General features: G+C 42.4%; 1 protein-coding gene across 2 annotated transcripts in view; it reads right to left on the reverse strand.

The window, feature by feature from the left end:
* The window catches only part of rassf5 (Ras association domain family member 5), a 30,623-nt gene extending 13,357 nt beyond the window's left edge, over nucleotides 1-17,266 (reverse strand). For both annotated transcript variants that reach the window (XM_054617381.1, XM_054617380.1), the window contains exons 1-2: nucleotides 16,456-17,266; nucleotides 934-1,061 (exon numbers count right to left, since the gene is read on the reverse strand). In XM_054617381.1, the coding sequence (XP_054473356.1) occupies nucleotides 934-1,061; nucleotides 16,456-17,107 (780 nt within the window). In that variant the 5' untranslated portion in view covers nucleotides 17,108-17,266. The remainder of the gene's footprint in view (nucleotides 1-933; nucleotides 1,062-16,455) is intronic.
* Between the last annotated feature and the right edge of the window lie 451 nt (nucleotides 17,267-17,717).

Genomic DNA, 17,717 nt, shown 5'->3' on the forward strand with positions numbered 1-17,717 from the left:
GGTTCTACTGCAGGCCTGTGGGGTTACCCAGCGTTCTCTTGTGCACGCTATGTGAGTGTAGTGTGTGTGATGGACCACACTGCGTGGGTGAATGAGGCTGGGAGGCCAAGAGCAGCATGCACACTCACATGTGCTTACACCAAACATGGCCAAAGCACTATTTTGAGGATGAATTATACATAATTATTTGAACATAATTACTGTATCTTTTGGCTTGTACAGTATGAGAGTATGGCTAGATTTTGAGTTTAGCTAAATACATTCCACTAGCATACATAGCATCTGAGAACATGTTGAGCTAGCATGCCCTAATGGAAGTTCCTACAGAGAACAGTGATTAAACTAATTAGTTTGTACTCATATTAGAAAGGCTGGAGAAGTGAGGACATCAGGGTCCATCACTGATTGAATTATATGCCCATATAGCGCACAACATACTACATGATAATATAGGATTGGAGAGATGAAAAGAGTAGGAGGAGGATGGAGGCCATGAGAGCAACAGAGCAGGGGAAGTAGAGAGCGAGGCACATTAGAGGTTTATGTGACGGAGCATATTCTGTCCTGGGAACATTCTGTGACCAAAAAAAAAAAAAAAAGAAAAAGCAAATGAGCATGTATAAATTCACAAGTAGACAACTGAGGTGGAGGAGGAGGAGAGACAGCATGTTGTGAAAGAGGAGGATGATTATGTAAGAGTGTAGGCTTGGAGAGATGCTGCAGAATGAACCCTGACATTACACAATTGTGACTGATGTTCTCCTCTGCACCATATACACACACACACACACACAAAAAGTTCAACGCACTCTATTTGAGATGAATGGGTTTGCTCTTTTGTAGTGCCCCTTAAAATGCCACAAATAGTTCTCTGCACCCTCTTCTTAATTCTACTGGATGAATTTTCTTTTTTTTGTGTGTTTGAATGCTCACCTTGGGCTGAGGGGCTGCAGAGGAGCAGCGTTTTCTGGGGGATGGAGTCTCTTCGGGCTCTCTGTCCTTCCGGTTGCAGTCCAGCTGGACCTGGCTCTCACACTCCAGGTGACAGGTGTAGCTACAGTCTGATGGACACAAAAAACACACCAATCAGAGACAAGAGCACACATGATCAGAACCAATCACATGGGAGGCAGTGGATGAAACACGGTCAACTGTTGACCCAACACTGTGAACTATAAGCCTCCAATTAATGTCAGAGAGTGTATTGCTGATTAGTCAAGTGTGTGAGTTTGAAATTAAAATGAAATCAAACAGATACAGTCATACTAAAGCTTCCATTTACAAAGAGTTTGCTCCATCTAGTGGCTAATGTCAGACACACATCTACAAGATACCAGACAGAGTATTCAACAAGACATACCCGTCCAGGCAATATAAGTTTGTTAGATTGAACAGTAACTCTACAATTTACAGCTATCTATTTGATATTATAACATTGAACACTACCACAGCAATAATATGTTGAAATGTCACAACTTAATCCGCTAAATGACACTTTACAGATCCTCTTCTACAGATCTCATTTACTCATAGAATGCCAGAAAAATCCTTTGCTAAGTACAACTGTCTTCTGGTGCAGACACATTAAACAATATCTAATATCATATTATATAATGGACATAATGTATACAAGGTCCAGCAAAGAACATGGGGCAAACAAATACATTGTGTAAAACAGACATACTGTATTGTAAAAATGGATGGACAGACTCAGACTTTACATTTCCAAAGCCAGCTAACTGTACCAGTATGGCAGCACTTCTGTGGTCAACTCCCATCTTACTGCTCGGCAGGAAAGAAATAGATTTGTGCTTCCCCCAAAAACTCCCAAAATAGTCCACAGTCCTTTCATTTTTTTTGTTGGTCCCACATATGAGAGCATCGGCCTGTTGATGTGTCTTAAGACTTTATTGTGGCCAGAGGCTTTTCCACTGAGATGCATTGCCTCACTTCTAACTTCTCCTATGTTGGGGAGATAATCCAGGCTAAAGGAAAGAGAGACTTTTAAACCGCAGGAGCAGAGAGAGGACGGCAGCTTGGGGGGGAAACTCTGAGTCAGATCCTTTTTGTGGTTCTCAAGCAGAAAAGCTTTTCAAATAAAACTCTGTACAGTAGACGACACGCCATCAGCCAGATTTAATAAAATATAGTAAACTGTTTCCATGTTCTGTTTAGAAGCAAATACTTAAACATATGCTCCAAAAGAACACATTGTTTTTTTTCTGGTAAACCTCTTTGTTGCTGCAGTCAGTGCTGAATGAACGGGCGGAGCTCAGCCTGGTTGTTTTCTGTCTGCTGATATTAGTGGCTCTGTCTGTATCCTGCTAAGAGAGGGACACCACTGCGTATCTCACACTCAGCATCTGCACTGTAACCATGGCAACAAGGATCTTGATGACCATTGTAGAAAAGAGAGGAGCTCTACTTACATAAGGTCACCGGCACACGGCTGTGTGTGTAAAGTTTTTAGTTATTAATTATCTATAAACCTTAGATTAACCAATGATGACTTACACTTTCATGACTGGAATTGCAGATCATTTCAAAATGTCTTCTTTGGGAATGAAATGCTTCATATTTCTTTGCACTGGCATGGGAAATTGTATCGGCCTGATTATTAAAGTAGGGAGGGAGGAGTAAAGGGAGGAAAAGGGAGGGCTGACTAACAGCAGGGTTATGTCAAACAAAGAGGAAAGTTCTGATAGAGGAGATACTTTGCTTGTGACAGTTTAGAGGTCAGTGCATAAGAGGGGGAGATAGACATAAGTACGTGTGAGAGACAGAGAGAGAGAGAGAGAGAGAGAGAGAGAGAGAGAGGAAAGGGCTGCAATGCCTCGCTGACAGGAGGGATGTGTTGAGGAGAGAGGAGAGTTCAGATAAGCTTTCCTCTGCTCATGATAGTTTAGAGGTCACTGCAGAAAGAGAGAAGGAAAGGAAACACGCAGGGGAAAGGAAGAGAGGAACTCCTTTCCTGTACGGCTTTCCTTCATTTACTCGATCCACCCTCACTCCGGCTTACTTACTCCTGTGAATACTTAAAAGAAATATGCAATATTTTGTGACATTTTTTTATTTAAATATCTTACAGAGAGTTAGATGAGGAGATTGATTCATGTTTTGATTACAGAGTAAATATGAAGCTGTCACCATCAGTTGACTAGCTAACCGAGCACAAAGACTGGAAACAGTGGGAAAGAGCTAGCCTAGCCTCATCCAATCAAACTACAAAACCCCTTAAAATAGTGCCATTAAGAGTTACTGGTATAGGTTTATTTTTTGCCATTTGATAGACTCAGGCAAGCTGTTTCCGGTCTTAGTGCTAAGCTTGCAGAAGCTTCATATTTACCGTACAGACAAGGGAGCATATTCCAAACACATTGTGCTCCATAGCACTACTAGTGGTCAAAAACCCGCCATGGTGCCTTTAAACTTCCTCTGTTGTCTTTCTCCAAACAGAAATCGGTGTAGGTTGCTTCTTGGAGAGTTCCCCACCCATCCCATCCCATCTTTCTCCTGATAATTAATCTAGCAGACAGGAATTATAGCTGGGCGAACTGCAAGGAAAATAGGAGGAATGCTCTGAGATGTTTCCCTGTACCACACCTACAGTAAGACACACCACTGCCAGCAAGTCACAGTTCACCTAAGCTCCAGATTATTCCCACACTGATAAGACATACCGTCTCTGTGTCCCACATTTATATACACATAGTACTGTATTTACACACAAAATACTGCCTGACTCTAAAATGACACATAAACAAAATGGTGGTGGTGGTGATGATTTTGTGACTACTAGCACAGTGTGTATTTTTGCTGACATCTTTGTGAAAACATGATGTTGTCTTGTTTCACACCTTAAACAAACCACAGTGTTTAGACTTAAATTTAAAGGTAAGGTTAAATTAAGGTAAAAGGTTTAGGTTTCAAGTTGAATTTATCAGGGTTGTCCAACAACATAACATAGTTGTGGTCCATATTGCTACCAAACAAAACCATAACAAAACAAAAACAGTAGTGCATTCCTGTAGTGCATTTTTTAAATTTGCATAAGGAGGAATGTAAACAGCAGCAATAAAACCAATTCTCAGGGCAGACGACATGGCTGACATCTTAACATTTAGCATTCAACATCAGTGGAACACTTTCCATCGACTTTGACTATGTTCTATCACCAAGCATCATCGATGTAAACACAGAGTCCCCCTCCTCTGTGTTACAGTAAAGGTACAAGGTGCCGGACTAAATGTGAATGCATGCTAGGTGTGAGGATGTCTCCTCGAGATGCTGTGCCATGCATATGTGAGCGCTAATGAGCGGGCTGAGAAGCTGCAGCAGCGATCCAGTGACCCAGAAGAGCTCTGAAGGTTATGAAGCCGTGCTGACGCAGACATAATCACAGAGAATTGTTAGGGAGAAAAGGGAAGGAGAAAACAACCATGAGAGTCAGCAAAAACAACCATGAGAGTTGTTTGAATGCCTGACATGTAACTCTGGCTAGACTTCATGTTAGGACTTATAGGGGTTTCCCTTTTTGGTCTTCTGTGGAAAGTACATGGTTATAATAATAAATGAGGAAGTTGCGTTCAGGTTCATTAATGGGAATGCCATAACCGTTTTTTCCAGAAGAGTCACTGGATTCGGCACTTGCACGGACACGTCTGACTTCGATGTTAATCACTCAAAATTTGTCTGGAACCTACCTTTTACTTTCTGTATTTGCTTTGATTCCTAGAAGTCATAACTGAAAGGAAAAATAGCCTTCATGTACTCTGCTCCCCTTGATTAGTCACATATAAAACTTCCAGAACCTGTCTCAACGGACTCTTTTTAAAAGCACTTATGATCGAAAGACAAGCCAATCTAGCTGTCAGTGTTGATGTACCATTTTATTGTATTGTCATTAAAATAAATTTTGTCAGGTAAACTATGATTCTTTGATTGTTTTATCATCACCAGCTCTGAATCTTATGATTTGTAACTTCTATGTCCTGCTGCTGTCTTTGCGAGAGCACTCAAGTAAAACATACTTAATGTCAGCGAGGCATTTCCTGGTTAAAAAGAGCAGCTGTACAATTTAGACACTGTGATGGTAGTGGACACAAATGAACATGCATGCACGCCTGCATGTGGGGACTGGACACCAAGAGATGACTGTAATGAAGCTGAGCCATAAACACTCATTAGCATCTGTTAATCCTGCACAGAGCCGTGGAGTCTAGAGTCTGTGTGTGTGTGTGTGTGTGTGTGTGTGTGTGTTGTGTGTGTGTGTGTGTGTGTGTGTGTTGTTTCAACAAGACGCAGGGCCGTGGTGTTATGTATCGCCATGGAAGACGGAGACGAGTGCACGGACTCCCTCTCCGTCTCTCATGCCTTCATTCCAGTCTGACTGCTTTTTAAAATGACCCTGCCTCCAGACAGAGCTGGACGATGATGCAGATTGATGGCGATGTGAAAGAGAGAGCGCCAGGAAACGGCATCAGTGCAGCGGAAAGAGACGAGGGAGCTTGGATGTAGAGTACGTAAAGATCTATATGTGGTGGCTGTGTTAACTTCCCCTGCTGCACTTGGGTCGATAACTGCGAGAGGAGATGGGAAAAGAGGAGCTTTTATTGCAGCGTGTTAAATGGCAATCCTGTTCTAAAAGGAGGACAGGCAGATTGCCTTGGTGGTGGAGGCTGCTGAGAGAAAAATCTCCCATGGTCATGCTTCTCTATTCAGTCTCCTAAAATCTCTTTATTTTGTTATTAGTCCCATCAAATCATTCTTTCTCGTCCCTGCATCATCTCCTGTACCTTTTTTAGAAGATAGGGGATGTGGGTGGTTGTTTTTTTTCCTTGGAGACGGTGGGTGTGGGACAGACACAGATTAGCAGTGTTTCTCGGGTCATGGAGGATGTCTGTTTGGCACCAGATAGAGACGCTGGCTGGGAAGGGCCATATTGTATTTGTTCCTTGTCTGCGTAAGGAGGGAGGGGATAAATAGGGGTGGGTTAGCTATAACATATAAGCGAGGATCTCAACACGGTCACTAATGAACCTAAAGGGAGCTCTGAAGGTCTTATGAGGGAGTTAAGAGCAGCTTTGGGGGCTTTAGACAGTCTGATCCCATCATAGCTCATTTGGAGCAGTTATCCATGTTCTCCCACTGTGCTGCTCCCACACTACACACCGTGCTACCCGTTCTACTGTACATCACCATAGATCAAAATATCATGCTTCTGTTCTAGCATGTCGTCACTCACACTGGACTTCAACGAGCTTCCAGGATGCAAACTCCATATGCTGACCTACCAGACATGAACAAACAAATCTCTCATAACCTGAATCAAATCTGCCCCAGTTCCCCTCGACATCTGTGTCTATATGTACACAAACAATAATTTCATATTTGATACTGAAGTTCTTAATCTAAATCTATGCAGCATCTCTACCTTCCACTCCCTCAATTCATCCATCTGTCAGGCTACAGATGCTCCCCGAATTCACCAAACAAACACAGGAAGATCCAGGCTGTTCTTTTAAGGCTTGTTCTGTCCACTGAGCTGCAGATGGAGGCAGCCGGATGCTTAAAGGGGTTTGTTTTGCCTCATGAGGATATTTCTGTGGCTCCAGACAACATCGGTACAGAGCTTGTGTGTTGGTGGTAATGATGTTGCAATCAAAGATAAATTATCCCCTGATGGAGTTTTTCAGGATCAAGTAGATAATTAGGATTGTACGATAAAAAACAAGCTGATTATTGATTTACAGAGATATGAAAATGACGAACCATCTTCACCCAAAGGCCATTAAGTGGATTTCCTCCAAAGCTTTCAGGCACATCTCATGGCCTTCCTCGGCAAATGGATTTTTCTCAGTTGTAATAGATAAAAGTTTATCAGCTGACACAAGATGTGGCTGAAAGCTCGAAACAGATAAATTAAATAAATATTTTTTGACAAAGTGCTTTTTCCAACTTAAGGAATGGATCTTTAACCTGGTTCTGGAATTGGATACCATTATTTTAATAAATAACAAATCAGTATATTTATATATCGATTTTTAAATTTTGTTTAACAAAGTGAGGAAAGAAAAAACTAAAATCTTTAAGTCAAGCCTGAATAAAACAAAGATCCCAATCTCTTCAGTGAGGCACACAGCCCATTAATTAAACAGTGGAAACCAAAACGGTACTCAGTATTGGCCGATACCCAAAGATCAGGTATCAGGACTGAAAAAGTCAGATCAGTGCGTCCCTACAAAAAACGACTGGATACTACAAATCTCACTACTCAATTTGATAAAATCATTATGTTTGACCTTCCATGTTTGATAAATGGTCAAATTTGCTTTCACACGGTCCAATTTTGGAACACAGACTTCCTGTTTTTACTGTCCTAGCCAACATAATAACACCAAGTAACAGTTTAGAGAATTAGCAGTTAAAGAGAATTTGAGAATTTCCCCCGACTGCATCATTGTCCAAGATTCTGACTTAAAGAAGACGATAATAATAGATAGAAGAAGCAATAGAAGAGGAACTGAGGAATGTGGTTCGGGCCTACAGATGAACACCATCGAAAAATACTCATCATGTGTCTGCTGGAGCTCACACTGGTGATGCTGTTTTCTGGAGCTTTGGAGGCTGCAGCATGACGTCACTCAGGTGGAGGGGTGAGCTATTGATGAGCAGCTCCCTGAGTCATGTTTGGTCAGGGTATTATCAGGCTTACACAGAGGGGCACACACACACACAAACATATATACACACACACACATAAATCAGCTGTCAGTCTCTTGCTGTGAATGAATCAATAAGTCTGCAGCACCCAGCCATTTTGCTCTCTGCTACTTTTTACCCCAGCCACACTTTGAGCTAATGTTACATTATGAATTCATCACCCTCTAAAAAAAAAAGCTGCATTAGCCCGTCCTGTATTTGGAGAAAACACGGGATAAAAATCGATACATTGCAACCTCCAGCCGGCTCCAGCTTATCTCAAATTCCTGCTACAAATATGAAAGTCAATATGTTAATCCAGTTACGTAGCATTTTCTCGACAGAGTGGAATTTGTGTAGGTTTTCTGTGTTTGTGTGTCTGGAGCGAGGATAAACTGTAGATCCAACTGCTTTCGTCTGACCTGTTTACCGGACTATTCTGCCGTTAACAGCCAGTCTGTCAGCAGCACGTGTCCTCGCTGTTAACACACGCTCTCACACACACACACACACACGGACATTATCTGCCCTCACACAAAAGCCAGGGGTATAGATCAGCCGATAGAGGGGGTGGGGGGGGGTATAGACAAAGAGCGACAGAGCTTGAGGGCATTGCAGTTCACAGATAGGCAGACCGATGCACACAATACCCAAATATTTTGGCCCGCAGCACCTCTTTGAGGCCAACCCGGCTCAACTTGTCTACTCATCATCTTTCCCTTTTTTTCCCCTAAAATACTGACCCCTATCAACACCAAACTGATTTGGATTCCATGCACAACTTCTAAGTCCCAAATCCCAGTTTGTAACCACTTGTTCACACCCCACTCTCCACTCCGTACCTGAGTTGGTGAGCAGAGAGCCGTTAGAGGATGATCTTCGTAGGATCCTCAGGCTGTCGCTCCAGGACCGAGACTTGGGCAGCCTCTTCAGCAGCCTCCCCAGCCGCCGGGACACCTGCCCGAAGCAAGCGCTGCCGGCCTCCCCTTCCGAATCACCCCTGACCTCATCCAGACGCAGCGACACCTGTCCGAGTAGCGCCCTGCCCACCCCGACGCCTTCGACTCCCCCTGACCCGCACCCCTCCCCGGACTCCCCCTCCGTGTCCTCCTGCTCCGGGACCAGAGGTGCTATCTGTGCCATGGATGGAGCATGGTGGCACCAGCCGGCGGGCACCGTCCTGTGCGCGTAACCCTCGCTGGTCCTCCTGTCCTGCCCCCGGCCGCCCCTCTCCCTCTGGGGACTGCCCCAGCGCCAGCCCCCCAGTTCCCCCTCTGCCATCCCAGCGCAGCCACTCTGCCACCGGTGCCACGCTCCGAATAAACAGCCCCCTCTCCACCCGCTCTGCCACCCCTCCACCTGTACTCCTCACACGCTCCCCCAATGTTCTTACCTCTCTACTTGCCTCACACTTAATCTCCTCACCTGCTCGGTCTCCCCTCGCACCTCAGCGTGCGGACATGAGCCCTGAATCTCTGCTGTGCTACTTGTTCCTCTCTAACGTCTCTCTGTTATCAATGCTCCCTCGTCCTCTCTCTTCCTCTCTCCCCTCTTTCTCTCTCCCTCTCTCTGACTCTACTGCAGCACCCACACTCTCTGCAGTATCAAACAGCCAGTTTAAAGAGACAGAGACCCCCCTCGTAATCCTGGTTTCTCTATTCCCCTCTATCCACTCTTTCCAGCAACAGGAGCCTTTTCTGATTTCCGCTCCCTCAGTGGTTGACTGTATACACAGTTCATTCAGTAGTAGAGAACAGGGCGGGATCTCCATACCATAGAGCAGAAACGTCACAGACCACTGCAGAGGTAGTTACCGGCACTACCTTCTCTCTTCTCCCCCTTTTCTGTCTCCTTGGTGTGAAACCCTACAGCAGCGGTTGAGGGGAGGTGAGTCAGCCATCCTGTCTAACCCCACGACAGTGACATATCTTGTCAGCGAGAAGGACATGCATCACCTCAAGTGTGTGTGTGTGTGTATGTGTGGGTTGAGGTGATGCGCAGTCCGTTGGTTATTAATATGCACTGTGAAAGAAAAAAAAAAGAAAGAGAGCAGGCTACTGGGAGTTCTTCTGCCCTACTTCTTGAATTGAAGAGTTTGGAGGAACAGGATGTGCTCCCAAGTTTCACTCACAAGCATATGACATAATCACGAGCAATGGCAAGAGAAGGTTACGCTCTGATGTCACCATTCTTTTTCCACTGCAGAACACAGAATGACGTTGTTTTTTTGTAACCCAATTGTTCTCATCAAAGATGTGCTTAAGAATGTCTTTGTCCTGTCCTTTCTGCCCTAACCACCTCTCCCTCTGCAGTCCTCCTATCACTATTCACCAAGGGTGAACTAAATATAGCCTGGTTGAAAATCCCCACTGCTCTGCCATACATACAGCTGAGCAGAGATGGTGCACAGGGAGGAGAACACAAAACGTCATGCAGGTCTTTCAGTAAAAACAAAACCCTTATCTGCATGCCCTATCTTGTGAAACATTCCTTTGACATCAAGATGAAACATTGTTAAGGGCAACAGGGCGAAGACTCTTTCTATGTAGTTGATACTGAAGAAAAATGCAGTGCAATAGAAGTGATGTAGTCATTTGATGAATTTGTCGATAGCTTTCTTCAACATTCAATGCAGTCTTGTGTTCAGATTCTGCTTGTTTTTAAACTTAAGACGTGAGGTCTGAATGTTTTGGCTGAAGTCTGGTTAAAACTATATTCATCGCATGTCTGGCAGGGCGGCAGCATTGGCATGCCGGCACAAGAAGGATATGAGCCATTTAACATGACCTTCTTCCTATGTTTTCTTCTTCAACTGTGAATGGAGCTTTGAGAAGACCGATGTGAAAACACCGCAAGGGTTCCTAAGACAAGGTGTGTATTGTGTAGGTCAAGGGGAAAGGTGAAATAAGCAGGAGATGGGAACATCCTCTTGAGAGACGAGTGCCATGGGGCATTGAGAATACACTGAGGGTTACTATGAAGGTCTGCAACATATATGTGTGTGTGTGTGTGTGTGTGTGTGTGTGTGTGTGTGTGTGTGTGTGTGTGTGTGTGTGTGTGTGTGTGTGTGTGTGTGTGTGTGTGTGTCAAAGTGAGAATCCCTCCCTGTCTGTACAGTGACCAGCAAACGACCCCACATCTGCTCACTGTAACAACAAGGAATTGGAATTATTCAAGCTCAAATAGTTCAGAAATTGGGAAATTGTGTTTAGAGGATCTCTGATCTCTGGGGCATTCACCTCTGTGTACAGTGCTCTGACACAAGGAGCAGAGATATACAGGCTAACTTGTAAATTCAATAACAGACCAAAGTACACAGAAGGAGTGAGAGGAGTACAAATCCATGCAGACATGGACTCTTTGATAAATCAATACCAGTACCTAGTTATTATTGTCTGTAATACTTAATAATTAGTTGATTGGTTGATTAGAAGAGCGACACAGAAAAACAATTGACAGCTATTGTGCTATTAATTGTTGAGATCATTCATCGAGTAAAATACCAAAAATTCACTGATTCAAGACACTCAAATATGATGATTTGTTGGTTTCTCCTATTTGATATCACTGTAAATGCACATTGTTGGTCAGACAGATTAAACAAAAAGAGGAATTCACATTGGACTAAAGGAAATTGTTTCCCACATTTTTCATAAATGTTTGCCATTTTATAGCTTTAAAATGAATCACTAAATAGCAAAAGAGACGGATTTATAAATATTGAAAACAATCATTATCGCAGCCCTAATTCAAAGTACATGTGTAAGGGGTTCTCTTGATTATCCTTTTAGGTAACACTTCATTTTCAATCCCTATTTAGCATTCATAAACCGTAAACAAACAACAGCTAAAGGTTTCAAACACACTAATGTAGTTGCAACGAAATGTCTTATATCTTGACAAGTTTGAAGACAGGAGACGACCAAACCCAGTGTGTCGAAGCACTGGTGCCACAAAAGCATGGTGCCCGTAAAGCTTTAATTAAATACTAATCTGACGTCTGACTCTGTCTGCTAGCCTGTAATCCCGACCTCTCCATCCCTGAGACATAATCCAGGGCAGGAGACACCACGAGCTGGGATTAGGGAGACTGACATTCCCCTCCCCTTGCTCCCTCGCTGCCCGCCTCCTTCCTGCCTCCCCTGACCAACGTCACACAACATGGAGAGATGACAATGCAAATCAAAACAACAGCCACTAACAGGATCCAACCCGAGTCTACTGTATTGATTTATATAACTGTGACACATGGGACTTTTCTTTACAGCTTTATATAAAAAAAATATATAAGTATCTATCCTTATTTCTGTGTATTATATATGTGTTAGACATTTGGATACCAATAAAATAACATCAGAGAAGAGTGCCATTGGAGTAAGCTCCCTTAATAGGCCAGATTAGTGTCAGCAAAGCAGACATATAGAGCTCATAGATGTCTAGACTGTCACTCATCTGGCATGTTGGTCATATGCTTCATTTTGTACGCCCTCTTACGGCCTGATGCCACATATCATCTGTATGTGTGTAGTGTATTTGTGCATATATACTAACTTTCATGAGAAGCAAAAAGAAAAAGCACAAACACAGATGAAAGCCAGCAGGAGGATTGTGCAACAACAGTGCGACTAGGAGCTCTGGCTAGATTGACAGATTCCTCAGTAGGGCAAGGCCCCATTACAACAGTCCCTGCGAGCACCCGACTGTCTCAAGGGTGAAAGTCATCTGTTTCTATGAGCTCCATATGCAACAAAGCCAACGCAGACAAAGGGAGGGTGATAAATTAAAGACAGAACGAGGGAGCGAGGCATACGACGAGACAAAGAGACAGGATGATGGTTGTTTATGGCTGCGAGGCCTCCGTCTCTCACTCCCTGTCATTTGCTGGGTGTAGTTGAAAGAGGAGCATGCCTGCATGTGTGTGCGTGTGTGCATGTGTGTGTGTGTGCCGTTTCTATTTTGGCAGTTTTGGTTGCGTCTCTCCCCACAAAAATACCCTGAAATGCCTAAATTTGCGTCGCTTGTCATAAATGTCCTGGTGACCCCCCATGACTGTACACCGCACTCACCTCTGATGTTTTCCAAGAAAAAGTGGAGTTAAAGCGGTAAAAGGCTGTTTGATCTAGAGGGCAGAAAACTATGGCTAATTAGCCTGGTCCTTAAAGAGACCAGTGGAGACAAAAAGTTCTGGGGTTGTAAAGTAAATCTGTGTGTGTGTGTGTGTGTGTGTGTGTGTGTGTGTGTGTGTGTGTGTGTGTGTGTGTGTGTGTGTGTGTGTGTGTGTGTGTGTGTGTGTGTCTTTATGGATATGTGTGTGAATAGTGCTCCAGTAATCTCTGCTCTCGCTCCACTGAGCTCTTGCTGATAGCACACTAAATCAGACAGCTCTGCAGTGCTGGACAAACTCTTGCTCTTTTCCCCTTATCCCTCTCTTCACTGGCTCTCTTCCCCCCCCATCGCTCTTGTTCTAGCTCTCCATCTCTCCTCATTCCTATCACCCGGCCTCCCTCCACCTCTCCTCTGACACTTTCCGTTATTTTTGTCATCCCTGATTCCAACTACTCCTCGTTCTTTCCCTTTCTTGTTCCATATCCCCTCAGCTCTGTTCCTCTGTTTCAACCAGTCCGTCCCTTTCTTCCTTCCTTCCTTTCTCTCGACCCTCTCTTCAATTTCTTTATCTCACTCTGTTCTGCAGCCGCAGCCTCCCTGTGACAGAGGTTTGCTGACACAATGCCAAGTCAGCAGCACTCTTTCTCACACACACACACACACACACACACACACACACACACACACACACACACACACACACACACACACACACACACACACACACACACACAGCATGCATACAATACAGTATGCGCACAGTAAAGCCACCAAACAATTACAATAACTCTTCAAGTTGAACTCCCTCCAAAGGTGTGTGTGTGTGTGTGTGTGTGTGTGTGTGTGTGTGTGTGTGTGTGTGTGTGTGTGTGTGTGTGTGTGTGTGTGTGTGTGTGTGTGTGCACATGTGTCCTCTCAAGCCAGACTAAACACATATCTGCCAGGTCAAATTGGCTTAGCCCAAACTGTCTGCGTCCCAGGAGTGAGCAGGTGGGAGTGAAGTCATCAGAGCCTGAGCAGCTCTCTGCAGTACAGTACAGACAGCCAGGTGTGTGACTCCAGAGATGTCAGGCTGAGTGAAAGCAAAACGTTTTAAAGGGCTTCTTCCAGTTTCACTATTACATCTCTATGCCTGCTGGTAACAAATACACGCCAATCTAAAAACACATGAGTTCATACACGCTCACAATTTGTGTTTTTAATTCTGCTTTCTTTCTCTCACTCTTTGAGGCTAGGCTGCAAAGCTGGACAGACAAGATAATGGGCTTTCCATGGAAGGGTTTTGGCTGAGTCTGTGGAGCAAAGAATGCATGGAAATGTCCTTCCCTGTCACACTGGCTCTTGTGCCCTTCATATAATAATAATCCCAATAATAATAATAATAATACTATTGTATCAGAAACAAGATACAGGCCAGTAAATCAAGTTCTGATTCAACAACAAAGTCTATCTGTATCATCTAATAAGGGAGAGTAATAATAGCCTACTATTTAAGCGCACGTTTTGTATTAATATAAAACATTTATATAATATAGGGGAGGCTGTGGCGTAGTGGAGAGCAAGGTAGTTCTCCAATCAGAGGGTCGGTGGTTCGATACCCGGCTTCGGCAGTCGATGTGTCCTTGGGCAAGACACTTAACCCCAAGTTGCTCCTGAAGGCCATCGGTGTGGACTGGATGATGAATGTTAGTTAGAGTCTGATGGTGGCACCTTGATGGTAGCCTGTCATCAGTGTGTGAATGGGTGAATGATATGTAACATACTACTGACTGTAAGTCGCTTTGGAGAAAAGCCTCTGCTAAATGACTGTAATGTCATGTAAAAGTTCTGATTCAACAACAAAGTCTATCTGTATCATCTAATAAGGGAGAGTAATAATAGCCTACTATTTAAGCGCACGTTTTGTATTAATATAAAACATTTATATAATATGAAACAGTGCAAATGGGTAACTATACTTTCTATAAAAACACTTTAAAAACAGATGATTTGGATGACTCTGTACTTACTTTGACACTTGAGTGCTGCTGCATTACTCTGCATTACTATAGATAGATAGATAATATCATTTCTCAAGAAGAAAAACAAACGAGAGTGAAATATGGCAAAAAAGTTTATAGTAAAAAGTATAGTAAAAGCATATCTTTTTTTGTTTTTCTCTAGTAAAAGCATATCTTTTTTTGTTTTTCTCTAGTAAAAGCATTTTTTTTTGTTTTTCTCTAGTAAAAGCATATCTTTTTTTGTTTTTCTCTAGTAAAAGCATATCTTTTTTTGTTTTTCTCTAGTAAAAGCATATCTTTTTTTGTTTTTCTCTAGTAAAAGCATATCTTTTTTTGTTTTTCTCTAGTAAAAGCATATCTTTTTTAGTTTTTCTCTAGTAAAAGCATATCTTTTTTTGTTTTTCTCTAGTAAAAGCATATCTTTTTTTGTTTTTCTCTAGTAAAAGCATATCTTTTTTTTGTTTTTCTCTAGTAAAAGCATATCTTTTTTTGTTTTTCTCTAGTAAAAGCATATCTTTTTTTGTTTTTCTCTATAAAAGCATATCTTTTTTTGTTTTTCTCTAGTAAAAGCATATCTTTTTTTGTTTTTCTCTAGTAAAAGCATATCTTTTTTTGTTTTTCTCTAGTAAAAGCATATCTTTTTTTGTTTTTCTCTAGTAAAAGCATATCTTTTTTTGTTTTTCTCTAGTAAAAGCATATCTTTTTTTTTTCTCTAGTTTTTTTTTGTTTTTCTCTAGTAAAAGCATATCTTTTTTTGTTTTTCTCTAGTAAAAGCATATCTTTTTTTGTTTTTCTCTAGTAAAAGCATATCTTTTTTTTGTTTTTCTCTAGTAAAAGCATATTTTTTTTGTTTTTCTCTAGTAAAAGCATATCTTTTTTTGTTTTTCTCTAGTAAAAGCATATCTTTTTTTGTTTTTCTCTAGTAAAAGCATATCTTTTTTTGTTTTTCTCTAGTAAAAGCATATCTTTTTTTGTTTTTCTCTAGTAAAAGCATATCTTTTTTTCTTTTTTTCTAGTAAAAGCATATCTTTTTTTTCTTTTTTGTTTTTCTCTAGTAAAAGCATATCTTTTTTTGTTTTTTTTAAAAGCATATCTAGTTTTTCTCTAAAAGCATATCTTTTTTTGTTTTTCTCTAGTTTTTTTTTTGTTTTTCTCTAGTAAAAGCATATCTTTTTTTGTTTTTCTCTAGTAAAAGCATATCTTTTTTTGTTTTTCTCTAGTAAAAGCATATCTTTTTTTGTTTTTCTCTAGTAAAAGCATATCTTTTTTTGTTTTTCTCTAGTAAAAGCATATCTTTTTTTGTTTTTCTCTAGTAAAAGCATATCTTTTTTTGTTTTTCTCTAGTAAAAGCATCTTTTTTTGTTTTTCTTTTTTTTTTTTTTCTCTAGTAAAAGCATATCTTTTTTTGTTTTTCTCTAGTAAAAGCATATCTTTTTTTGTTTTTTCTCTAGTAAAAGCATATCTTTTTTTGTTTTTCTCTAGTAAAAGCATATCTTTTTTTTTTTTCTCTAGTAAAAGCATATCTTTTTTTGTTTTTCTCTAGTAAAAGCATATCTTTTTTTGTTTTTCTCTGAAACAGTGCAAATGGGTAACTATACTTTCCATAAAAACACTTTAAAACCAGATGATTTGATGACTCTGTACTCACTCTGACACTTGAGAGCTGCTGCAGTGATCTGGCGGCTGCAGGCGTCGCACCAGTCGTGCCCGCACGGCTCGGACTCGAACCTGTGTCCTTCCCCGGTCTCTGGCCTCACCCGAGGGTCCCTGCACCCCCGGGGGAAGATGGACCAGGCCTCCACACGGACCGGCTCGGTTCGGGCCAGCTTCACCACCCCGGTCTTGCCCTGTGTGAGCCTCTCCAGCGGCAGACTCCCGGTGTGTCCTCGTCCTCTCCCGGAGGAGGAGCCGCTCGGTTGTGCGTTCTCTCCCCCGTTCCAGGTGCCTCTCCTCCCGGGTGCGTCTCGGTCTCGGTACCGGTGCCGGTTTGCTCCTTTGAGTCCATTCGTGATCAAAGCCCCGGTGTTAAGGTTCGAGTCCCCGTTGATGCGGCTCTCTGGAGAACCGGCTGCGGTGCTCTGCTCTCTGTCCCGGTCCGGTTCTCCCGGAGAGGAGGGATGATTCCCCGGCAGCATCTCATCCAGGCTCGTCCCGGAGCTCCTCCGGAACATCATCTTCTCCCAGGACGACTTCCTCGGCAGGGTGATCTTCTTTCTGCCGCCGGGCAGCTTGAAGAGCAGCGGTTCCGAGTCCAGTCTGTGTGGACCCGGGTGCTGGCCCACCACACTCACAGACGCCATTATCCTCTCTCTCCTCCTGTGTTTGTACCTGAATGTAAACTCAACAACTCCTGCGACAAGCGTGTAGTAGCGACGCGCGCTCCCGTTAAAGCCACGGGAGCGCGCAGTAATCCCTGGTTCACACTGCAGGGGTTTGATTTGGCATCAACAGGCGAGTTATTAACCACTTATTCGCTGGATAACACCACATGACACTTGACTTTCTGATTAGTCATTGTACTTTGTTAGCTGTTTATCTGTCAGGCTGCACAACCAGCTCTGCTCCCAGTACATGACCACATGACAACAATAACATGACAATAATAACATGACAATAAAAACCTGTGCAATACACTACACATTACACTGTGCAATAATAGTTAAAATGTTAAAAATAGTTGAAATAGTTGTTTTTTTCTCTGTCTGTAAATATAATATTTCAGTTATTGTTGTTTTTTCTACTTGCTTATTTATAATACTTGTTTTATTTTATTTTTATTTTTTAGCTTGTCTTCTTCTACTATGTCTCTTGTGTGCACTTTACTCTACGCTGTTGTAAGCCTGCAAATTTCCCCGCTGCGGGACTAATAAAGGATTATCTTATCTTATCTTATCTTATCTTATCAGTATT

Source organism: Anoplopoma fimbria, chromosome 17, assembly GCF_027596085.1.
Source record: "Anoplopoma fimbria isolate UVic2021 breed Golden Eagle Sablefish chromosome 17, Afim_UVic_2022, whole genome shotgun sequence".
NCBI classification, from domain to species: domain Eukaryota; kingdom Metazoa; phylum Chordata; class Actinopteri; order Perciformes; family Anoplopomatidae; genus Anoplopoma; species Anoplopoma fimbria.